At 36.8% G+C, this 12,295-nt stretch overlaps 1 protein-coding gene across 4 annotated transcripts in view; it reads right to left on the bottom strand.

Annotated features, from left to right (window-relative positions):
• Strbp (spermatid perinuclear RNA binding protein) overlaps nt 1-12,295 on the bottom strand; it is a 121,001-nt gene that overhangs the window by 66,251 nt on the left and 42,455 nt on the right. For all 4 annotated transcript variants that reach the window (XM_029474577.2, XM_029474579.2, XM_021155635.3 and 1 more), the window contains exons 2-3: nt 3,857-4,026; nt 2,194-2,414 (exon numbers count right to left, since the gene is read on the bottom strand). In XM_029474577.2, coding sequence (XP_029330437.1) covers nt 2,194-2,414; nt 3,857-3,859 — 224 coding nt within the window. In that variant the 5' untranslated portion in view covers nt 3,860-4,026. The remainder of the gene's footprint in view (nt 1-2,193; nt 2,415-3,856; nt 4,027-12,295) is intronic.

The raw sequence follows: 12,295 nt of genomic DNA, 5'->3' as shown, positions 1-12,295 counted from the left end.
ACCTTAAAGACACTTCAGCCCCTGGTTTACAGTGAGTAAAAACAGATCTAGTCTGTACTCCTTGAGTTCCATCATGTAAGAAAAATTACAGACAACCTTGAAAAAAAAAAAATCAGATGCCACCAAAGGTACAAACTTCTAAGAAATATATACTCAAAAATAATAAAGAGTAGTGAAGAGCATGTTGTATATATGTGTATACTTGCAAAACCACAATTTTCCAAAAATTTGAAAGAGCAACAGAAATACAACAATTTAAATCCGGAAACCATTAATGATTTAACTTGCACAGAAACTATTATACAGAGCAATCCACGTATACAGTAATACAACCACTGGAAAATATTAATTAGCAATTACCATTTTAAACCATCAAAGTTGAGAAAAACTGAGTAATTACAAAAACCTACAGTCAATCGCCATGCTCTTCGGACGCTCACTGTTTATCTTGGAGGAAATGACTGCACTGTCTTTCAGTACAGACCATCTATTCATCGTTCCTCTCTTACTGTTCCTTGTCTACTTAACACAGTAATTTGTAGACAGAACTGAAAGCTGGAAGGAAATTCTGAAGCCTCTATTTTCCACTTACATTAAGTCATAGTTAATGTAATGTTTTAAAACCTATAAATATGGGATAACCAATCAAATAAACTTCATTTTCCAAAGTAGGTATAGAATTACTGTAATCACAGTAACAGTGCTCAAAACAGTACCGCCACACTGGCATGACATAAAAATCTCATGATCTAATTGCATGTAGCACTGTGGTTTCATCTTATATATAACCACTATTGCTACCTCACAACACTTCTCTTGTAACTGTTATAAGTTCTCGCTTCTTTACCTCAACAAATACACAAAATGTCTGTTACTAATATGCAACAAAGATGGTGTATGTCCTGTGAATTTACAGGGTGTCTTAGTCAGGGTTTCTATTCCTGCACAAACATCATGACCAAGAAGCAAGTTGGAGAGGAAAGTGTAGGCAGCCAATGCAAAAAGGATGGCGCCAGTTTCCGGTACACCTTGGCTGTAAACAACACTGTGCAGGTGATAGCCCGAATCTGGCGCCAACCCCTCCCAAGCGGGTGCATGCAAATTAAGGTGCCGGCAGACTGACCAATCCCAGGAGGACACAAAGCTGTTCCCTGTGCTGGGGTGTATATAAGGAGTCCTCCCTGGGTGCCCGGTTCCCATAGCATCGAGGCGTTCCTGCAATAAAGCTGTTGAGAAGAATCCATTTTCCTTGCCAGACAGTGGGCGCAACAGGAAAGGGTTTATTCAGCTTACACTTCCATACTGTTGTTTATCACCAAAGGAAGTCAGGACTGGAACTCAAGCAGGTCAGGAATCAGGAGCTGATGCAGAAGCCATGGAGGGATGTTCTTTACTGGCATGCTTCCACTGGCTTGCTCAGTCTGCTCTCTTACAGAACCAAGACTACCAGCCCAGAGATGGCACCACCCACAAGGGGCCTTTCCCCCTTGATCACTAATTGAGAAAATGCCTTACAGTTGGATCTCATGGAGGCATTTCCTCAACTGAAGCTCCTTTCTCTGTGATAACTCCAGCTGTGTCAAGTTGACACAAAACCAACCAGTACACAGTATAGTTAGTGCTGCTAGTACACTGTCCTATACTCTTCCTATACCATGATTTCAAAACATTTAATAGAAACAATATTTTTTTGTTTTGTTTTGAGACAGGGTCTCTCTTGGCTGTCCTAAAGCTATGTAGAGGAGGCTGCCCTCGAACTCAGAGATCCACCTACTTCTGCATCATGCTGGGACTAAATGTGTGTGCTACCATGCTTAGCTAGAAGCAGTATCTTTATGACTTCCTCTAGAAACAGTATTTTTATGACTTTCTTAAAATAAAAAACATTACTATTTATTTTAGAATTAAGAGGCTAAACCAACACAGCAAATGATAACTCTCAAATATTAGTATACTATCAAAAGAGGTCCTAAAAGGATTATCTTCTTTTTTTGATACTATCATTACTCCTCCTTGCTTTCCTATAGAATTTAACTCAGAAAAAATAAAAAAAATAAAAACACCATGAAAGATTTACTACCTTGGTTATATCACATATGATAAGATTCAAAGAACAGCAAACACATCACCAACTCAATCCAGAGGATCCATAAGCTTTTTTAGACAAAGCTTGACAAAAGCTTCAACACTCACTTGGAATAGTTTTCCACAGCTTCATCTTTCTTTACTTCTGTCTCCCCCTCAGGTTTTGTGCCTTTGTTTGTTTCGTCTAGCCAATCTGAGACATGTTTAAGAGCACATTCAACAGTTGACACCATATTTTGCACAGCTTCAAGTTCCTCTGGAGATGGATAGATCGTTGAATGTTTCACCATAACATGGCGATCATCATTGGCAAAAGATCTAATAGATCTCTATCAAAGGGAGGAAAGCAAAAGAAAAAAGAAAAAGAATGTGACCTCCTAAAGATAAGTGTATTTTTAGTCAACATAACACCAACTGATAACCACTATAAGGCAGTTAATGTTCAAACAATAATCATGAATGATAAGTAGAGTTCTATTTTATTCAAATGGCATATCCCAAAACAGGAGGTATTTCACTTGGTAGGATTCATATAAGTCACAATGTAAACACTCTGTCTTTCAGCTAAATTTGTGGTTTTCTGATTACCCCTTCAAAAAACAAAACAAAACAGACCATTATCCATACTACATAACAGTGTAGTTTTAAGAGTCTCTCTAGAAATAAATGATGGTAATTCACAATGTGACACCACCGGGCCAACTCCCATCTCCCAAAGTGCTAGAAATTCTCACACCTTTCATTAAGACCATATAATATAGTAATAATCAAGATACAAATTTATAATATGAACTATATAACAATAGAGTAATGTCTAGCATTTGGCACCCAAATCTTTGATAGAATCCTTTGAACAAGCAGCATTCCAAATTTTATAATAGTTCGGAAAATACATAATTCAAAAATAATCAACTTATCCATCTAAGTTAACATATGTATTGCATTCATATCAAAATCACTAGAAAATTATTCAAATAAGCACCAGATAAACATATTTAAGTATTAAAATAATTAGACCAGAAGAACTACACACACACACAAAAAAAAAAACAAAACAAAACAGAGAAATGATCATACAAATCTTAAAACTCAGAAGCAGCAATAAAGGAAAATGAATCAAATTATATCAAAACACAAAAATTTTACAAACATCTAAGCTTAAATCTAAAATAAATAAACAAACAGAAGAAAGTTTGTGTGTGTATATATATACACACATACATAGATGTATGATGACATTAAGTCAAAGGACTATAAAAACTACAATTATAGTACAGCTATATTCTCCTAAAAGCAGGTAATTCTCCAGAAAAGCAAAACAAGTCTCAATGTAATTTTTCTTTTTTTTTTTAAATTGGTTTTTCGAGACAGGGTTTCTCTGTGTAGCCCTGGCTGTCCTGGAACTCACTCTGTAGACCAGGCTGGTCTGGAACTCAGAAATCCGACTGCCTCTGCCTCCCAAGTGCTGGGATTAAAGGCATGCGCCACCACTGCCGGGCTTTTTTTTTTTTTTTTTAATTTTGTTTTTTACTAATTTTATGTGTATAGGTGCTTTGCCAAGGAAACCAGAAGAGGGCATTGGATCTTTTGGAACTGGAGTTACAAATGATTGTGAACCATCTTGTGATCTCCAGCTCCCTCTAATCTTTTCTTTACCAAAAGAGCAACCATGTTTTTATCTAAGGTTACTACTCTCACTGTTAACATTTGTAATTTAACATTATATAATCGTTTATGACTAAAAAGATGAAAGCAATCAGTCACCACTCACCATGGTTTCCTATGGTATTTTAGCTTCTTTTTCCGATCCTTTTCTCTCTTTCTTGTCGTCTTCACTAGACACTGTTTTATGTGACAGTACCTCCTCATATGCCTGAATCCCCTGACTGCTCAATGTCAAATATAAGCAAAAATATCTGAAAATTGTTCTCTGGAATACACCTGCAGAAACAAGAAAAACAACTTCTCAATTTACAGTTAGTTTCAAATCTAAATGTGGAACCCATACACATGATTCATGTTGACTTAAATAATTAAAAAAAAAAACACTTTACAGATTTTTCTATCACTTTATCTCCTTTACTATTTATTTACTTGTATTTATGTGTGTGTTTGTGTCTCTGTGTGTGCCATGCTTACGTGGGTACTCAAGGAAGCCAGAAGAGAACCCTGGATCTCTTAGAGCTGGGGTTATAGGTAGTTCCAAGCTATATAAGTGATAGGAACTAAGCATATTTCCTCTGGAAAACAGTTCTTAGCCATTAAGTCATCTCTTCATCCTCTTTACTTTTTATTTAAATAATTACATTATTGCAAACAAAACTTGACCTATGTCCTAAAGTAAAAAGTGATATGGGCAGAAAGGCAACCCTCCTGGTAAGTAGAGTGTGGCACCTAAATTCCCTAGACCTTCTTTACATAAATGCATTACTTACAAAGGAAGACACACCCAAGGGAAACCATCTAAAAATGCAATACTGCTACTGATGGTAACAATGCTTCAACTAACCTTAATCAAACCTACCATTAAAAATCGGTACTTTGTCTGACTTACATGAAAATTCAACGCATAAAGCATTTTAATATTAACAATACCACTGATTTACCATGATGCTTTTCCACTTAATACTGTCATTAGACTGATAGCACATATTGGCATAATATTTATCCTTTGTTTTTAGAATTAAAATTAGGAATGCCTTTCTAACGTGTCCCCTTAACTCCAAAAACATGAAACAAACAAACAAACAAAAAAACCCTTAAGCACACCCTTCCCCTGTATATCATTCATGTACCAAACTTGAAGAATCACTAAGTTTTTGCCTTATTTCATTACTCCTAGATATATCCTTTTTCCTGCCAGAAGCCATAATCATTCTGCTCCAGAATGTAGCTAGTGAGACTTTATTTTTTTATTTAAAAAAAGAAAAAAGAAAAAAATAAATTGTGTGGGTGGATAAATTATGTCCTGGCTATATAAACAACAGGGGTTTGATCAAGATGGATCATGTATAAACAATGCAACTATCAGAATAGGAAACTACATACATGAGATGCAAAAGAAGCAGTTTCCTCCTCTTCTAAGCAGTAGTCTTTAGGCGTGCTTCAAATATGGAAACCCTTTAGTACGACTATCAGTAGTAGGTTTTCTAATATTATTATAGTTGCTCTTTTAAACAAAGAAATTCTTTATTGGACTTTTAGAATTAAGACACTTCATTCCACTTTTTAATGAAAGCATAGAACTAGAGCTGACCACAAATGGCACTCTGCAATCTATGCCCTACAACCATAGATTCCTATAACCAGTTTATAAAATCTCCCTGAAATAAACAAAAGAAATTTAGACAGACATACACACACACACACAAGACATAGACACAAAGACAAGCACACACATAAATACACACACCGGTTCAAATAAAGTATGATTACTGCATATATCATATGACAAAGAGAATGAATACGTACTACTAAAACAATTTCTTGAAAAGAGGTTATCTTTAAAATGTCCTCACTAAAACTAAGATTCTATAAAAATCCATGTAGTGTTCAGCAACCTCCCATTTTCAACACTATTTTATTCTAAGGAAGTCAACCATTCAATATATAGCTGTAAACCCAGTAGCTTTTTAAAAAAATTTAAAAAATTAAAAAAAAAAACAACTGCTTTCTGTTCAGTAAAAATTGAAAGTCCACAGGCTGGACAAATGGCTTAGCCAGAAAAGGCTAGGCTCACAACCAAAAAGATATCAAGAACTGAAAGTCCAAAAACTTTATTCTATAACAGGATGAAGCCATTAAACCAACAACATTAGGAAAGAAGACTGAAAGCAAACAAAGCAAGACCACCACCACAAGGCAACTTCTGATGTTTTGAAGGAAACTGATCATTGACTTGCCAGTTAATTTGCAAAGAGCAACTCCTCTGCACACAAGAACCTCTTAGAACTTCACAGTATGACAATATAACACAGTAACTCATAATAGAAGCAGTGTCTATAAGATCATATTGCTGGAGGGGGTGGCATGAAATGAACTTACAAATTTCACTAAACTTCAGTTTACAAATGAAATAAAATAATAAATTGAGGTTGTTCGCATTCTGTCTAAGCTCCACCCCACAGATACCTGGCAACAGCCAGGTAGGCCTGACACTATAAAAGAGGCTGCTTGCCCCCTCCTTGCTCTCTTGCTTCTCTCGTTTCTCTCTTGCTCTTATCTTGCTCCCTTGCTCTTCCCTTCCCACCTCTCTCCCCATTCCCTTCCCCAATTTCTCTCTCCGTGCTCATGGCCAGCCTCTACTATTCCACATTAGATTACATTAATAAACCTAGTCCACTTACTAGTCTATTCCTCTATTTGGCAACTCCTTCCCCACTCCTGAGGCTATCAAGGTCAAACTATCAAAGTATTAAAGTCCAGTCCCCTTTGGCTCACCTAATTAACATGCCCAACCAAAACAAACCAGCTCATCCTAACAAAGGGTTTCCCTTTTTCTCTTTATAAACTGCCATTTGCCTATGGACCATGTCTGCCTCCTCTTTATCCAAAGATAGCCCTTTGCATTCCTTAGGGCAAATACAAATATCCCTTATCCCCTTCTTTCTCCCTTACCCCTTTCCTTCCAACTCTCTCCCTTGTCTCCTAGCCCCTGTCTTCATCTCTCTGGGGCAAAAAAAAAAATCTCCCTTTGTTAAGAACTTGGTCTTGGTGTGTCCTATGCCAACTCTGGTCCTTTCACTTACTTATTTTAAAAAGATCCAGCTATCATCTGCACCAAAAAACAGACAAGCCAGGCAGTGGTGGCACATGCCTTTAATCCCAGTACTTAGGAGGCAGAGGCAGGCAGATTTCTGAGTTCAAGGACAGCCTGGTCTACAGAGTGAACTCCAGGACAGCCAGGGCTACACAGAGAAACCCTATTTCAAAAAAAAACAACAACAACAAAACAAAACAACAAAAACAAACAAACAAACAAAAACAGACAAAACAAAACTTTTCCTATAATAATGTGAAGGCTTAATTCCATCATATGGTTTTAACACTTGCAACACTGGACAGAAGCCAAAAGGTCCTTTCTGAATTAACAATATGAACAATGAACAGCAAAGGCTGCAATGCTAATCCGAAATACACTGTACAAGCCATCTTAGTTGAGGAGCAAAACAGGTAAGATCTTCACATCACAGACAGGGTCAAGAAAGCACATTCTTTCCCTAAAATGGTCTCTAGACTTTTCTATACTTGGCACACCTTTCCACATTTGACTGGACAACTTTCTGTTGGTGACATTATTTATTTTAGGGAAGCATCAACATGTTAATAAATTTCAACAAATATTTATGGATCATCTATAATAACCAAAGAACTCTCCTGAGAACTTAAAAAGATGTCAAAAAAGACAAAATAAACAAAGAAACCAACTGTTGCCCATGTAACAAGTTCACAAGGGAGAAAACTGAAAATGACAAATATAAAAATAAGTAATTGAAGCTGAATGTTAGAAAGTGTAGGCACCTAGAATCTAAGACTGAGCAAGTAGGAACATTCTGAAACACAAAACACAACCATCAGGCTGCACGGAAAAGGCAGCACCAAACAAGAATTTCAGGGATTATCTAAGTAGTCACAGCTGGAACATGAAGGATAAAGGTTAACAAATATGTAAGAGACTAATTTTTCTACTACTCAACTCTGTCTTCATTGTACAAGTGGAAGTACAGAAAACATGAATTAATAACTATATTCCAATTAGATTTTTATTTATGAACACTGAAATTTCTAAATAATTTCCACATCACAAAATACCAAGTATGCCAGGCAGCGGTGACACATGCCTTTAAATCAAAGTACTTGGGAGACAGAGGAAAGTGGAATTCTATGTAGATCATGCCAGCCTGGTTTACAGAATGAGTTGCTGAACAGCCAGAGATACAGAGAAACCCTGTCTTAGAAAAACAAAACAAACTTTTAAAAAACTCGGTGTACAAAAATATAGCAAATTTTAGCCAGGGTTATACAGCAAAATCCTGCAGCACCCCCAAAAAGGGCATCAAATAAAGACAGCTAGGTATGGTAGCATAAACATAAAAACATATAATCCTGACACTCAGGTTTGTCAGTTCAGGGACACTTGAGCTACATGGTAGGATCTTGTCTTTTTAAAAAAAAAAAAAAAAACATCACCAAGTGTATGGCAAATCTGAGTCCTGATCAGTCTGTCCTAATATAGAGTCCTCTACAAAGACAAGATATCATTCATATATACATATATTATACCCACACACATACATACATACACACACATATCTTTGGAAAATTGATCTCAAGAGTTTTAAGTATGAGAAATGACAAGCTATGATTCCTGTTATAAAAAGTTCTTTGATGGCTGAACAGATGGCTCAGAAGTTAAGAATAAGACCTGGATTTGGTTCCCAGTACCCACAGCAGATGGCTCACAACTATCCATAATTCCAGTTCCAGGGGATATGGCATCTCTGGCCTCCATGGGTACATGCAAATGTATGATGCACATACACACAAAGGCACACATACATGAACACAGCTTTTTTTTTTTTTTTAATAATCTTGTGGGGGACAGAGAATGGGAAGAGGAGACCACTTCAAATACTTAGTGATCAGTCTAGCAGCACAGTGACTTCTAGTATTTTTAGGGAATTGCTTCCAGGAAACACCCCCTTAATAACAAAATCCACAGATGTTGGAGTCCCTGTGATAAAGTGATATATAGGGTGTAATGACCTCATATACTATAAATCAGTTCTAGATCATTTATAATATATAATAGAGATGCCTTATAAATCATTATTATATTGTATTTTTTTAGGGAATAATGACAAGGAAACACTCTGTACATGTTAAGCCTAACTAACTATCTTCTTCAACCTCAAAGGTTCTAACTTGTGCAATTAGCTTGTAAATAATGTGCAAGAAGCATAGAATGTAGGAGTAAAATCAGAAATATAATTTTGGACACCTTGAGGATAATTTATTATATATTCAAAGTAAGCAAGCTGGATATGGGCACAGATTTAAGAAAAAAAGTCTAAATTAGTCAACACGGCAGTTTTCAGTAAAACCAGAAGGTTCCACAAAAGTGGGTTTACTAATGTGTGGGAAATAAAAGGAGACAAGATAGAATTATAGAAGGGGGGTAAGCGTGACCTGAGAAGTAAAAAGGAAAACGTGAACTGTGCTGCTCAGAAACTGGAGAAACGATAGAAAGCTCAAGATCTAAAAAAGAAGATAATGAATGCAGCAGGTAAATGAAATTCCTGAGCTATGTGAATAAGTATGGTCTCCCTATAGTTTCTTGGTCCTGGTCTGGGACTTTGGTTCTCCTGTCCTAGCATCCCAAGTGCTATCATACATGGCTTAAATCCCAAATTTTAGACTGTTTTCAACTATGGATGTCTATTAATTAATTCAAAGATAACTCTTTGGGAGCCCTATATACTAACAAAGTAGTCTTGCCATAAACAGGAATTCAGTCTTCTATACTACTCAATCCCAACACTTCAGTCTATGCTTGAAAACCTCAGGTACCACTTCAAAACCTCAATGACTTTTCATTAGCTAAGTAAGAATGGCATCTAACGAAGGTCTTTTAAGATGGAATGCTAACTCTGGGCAGTGGTGGCACACGCCTTTAATCCCAGCACTTGGGAAGCAGAGGCAGGTGGATTTCTGAGTTTGAGGCCAGCCTGGTCTACAAAGTAAGTTCCAGGACAGCCAGGACTACACAGAGAAACCCTGTCTCGAAAAACAAAACAAAACAAAAACAAAAACAAAAACAAAAACAAAAAAAAAACCAAAAAACCAACAACAAAAGATGGAACGCTAACAAAATTCTCTACCTGCCACTTCTCATACTGCTGTAGTTCCAGGCCATAAAGGGAACAGATAAATTCAGATATAGATCAAATCTGCCTCTCCATAAATTTAAGTAGTTCCTGACAATATAAGGTATTTCTTCCAAACACCTTTTAAACTCTTTTATGACACTTCTATTGTTGGATTTTAACTAAAATTGTTTACACCTCTATCTTCATAATACCTAGGTACATCTTATACTTGGGGAACTCATTAGATCCTATCCTTAAAGAATGCTATTAACTGTAGCATTCAGAGGATTCATTTGAAGGACAGCATCTTATCATGTAGGTGGTGAGCAATTACTCCTAGTGCCTTCAGTAAACTTTTGGCCCTTCTTCCATCAGTACAAATTACATTGTTTGACTTAGAAAGTTCTCTAAAACCTCTTCTCGATGCCCCAGGATAATATTTAGTGATTCACTGATACATATTCAGCTCTATTCTTGTCAGAAATCTTGGAATTTTAAAAACACAAAGATGACCCTTCTACAAGTCTGGCCTGTTATGTTATAATCCTGTCCTCATTTTCTTTCCTATTTTAGATAACTACTCCTCACTAAAGTCAGTACTTATAGTCTAACATGGCTACCACAGTTCCTCTCTTTTCACACCCTCACTTCTAACCCTTACCCAATTCAATTTTTATAATCATCATTTGAGATTCACATCAGCAATTCCTTTTCTCACCTGACAGAATAGTAGGCCTGGTTAAATCCAAGCCTCTTAGCTATATCATCAGTAACCTTCAGAAGCTAAAAATGGGAGGAACAGGAGACTCACCAGCAAACTAATAAGAAATGCATGTGCCACCACCATCTGGCTACTAGTGGGTCTTTTTTTAACAATTAGTTTTAACCTTCCAAGACTCAATAAGAAAGATTTCCCTCAAACAGAGGTGGTGCTATACCCCTGGGGGTATTTAAAAAGCTAAATCTGTGCCTGGAAAAATGGCTCCAAGCACTGGTTCTTCTTAAAGTAAGACTCAGGAATTCAGGTCCCAGTACCATGTGTACAAAGAGAGAGGAGGGAGGGAGGGAGAGAGAGAGAGAGAGGGAGGAGGGAGGGAGGGAGGGAGGGAGGGAGGGAGGGAGGGAGGGAGAGGGAGAGAGAGAGAGAGAGAGAGAGAGAGAGAGAGAGAGAGAGAGAGAGAGAGAGAGAGAGAGAGATTGAGAATTTAGGACCCACTTTGGGATATTTATTATATATCCAAGTAAGCAAGCTGAATATGGACACAGATTTAAGAAAAGTCTAAATTAGTAAATATGGCAGTTTTCAGTAAAACCAGAAGGTTCCACAAAAGTGGGTATACTAATAAGTTTTTCTTTTAAATAAAACGCTAATTTCCTATTGTACTATCCTGGTATTAGGAAAAACAAGATCCTTGGTGGTTACCAGAAATCTGGTGCTCTAAGATATGCTCCAGTGTTCAAGGACTGCCCCAGCTAACTGGCAAACAAGAATCTTACTGAAAAAAGCTAAATGTTCAACTTTTTCATTCATTATTTTTATTACATTTTTATTTTGTGTAAAGGGGAAAGGAAAGTGTGGCACATGCCACAGCACACATGGGAAAGCCAAAGTTGAGTCTCTGTGTGGGTCTTGAATAGCTGAACTTTCTGAAATCGTAATGATTTCTTTATATCTTCTCTTGAACATGAAAAGCTTTTCCTACCACCTCGAAGTCAACAAGTCACCCTGTTTCCTATTTCACTCCACATGCCCAGAAGAAGTACATTTTAAACCGTGTATTTTTCCCTTTCTTCCTAGTATTAGGAATAAACTGCCTCCACTCCTAATACAATCCTCTTAACTTCAATACTACTATACTAATGCCCATCCTTTTGTATCTAGAAAATGAGCCTAAAACTCCTGTCATCTGCATCATTTCCTCCATTCTATTGGACCATCTTCTATCAGCAATCCCATATCACAATGGCACCCATCTTTACAAAGAAATTTTCACAAATCTTGACCTGTTGCATGGCTATAGCTACAAACCAATTTCTCTCTTCCCCTTTTAAGGGCCCAATTTTTTATACTTTTGAATGACTCTTTCCTCCTTTCATGTTCCTCTAAAATCCACCCCCAATCAACTTGTAGCCACAGTACTTCTACAAACAGGTCTGGTCATGATTCCCTAGAATTTGCATTATGTTTAGTGCTATAAATGATTGAATTCTCTTAGTTGACATTTTAACAGCAGGTGACAGAATAGAGTGTTCCTAACTTGTCTCACTTTTAATCCCTTGGTATCATCCTTCCATCCACGATACTAGTCAGTCACTCTATTCTCTCCCAACTTTATAAGTTA

The sequence above is a fragment of the Mus caroli genome, unplaced genomic scaffold (genome assembly GCF_978045245.1).
Source record: "Mus caroli unplaced genomic scaffold, Mus_caroli_1 scaffold_2, whole genome shotgun sequence".
In the NCBI taxonomy this organism is placed as follows: Eukaryota; Metazoa; Chordata; class Mammalia; order Rodentia; family Muridae; genus Mus; species Mus caroli.
Note: the sequence above shows the minus strand (reverse complement) of the source record. Positions and strands in the feature narration are given on the sequence as shown.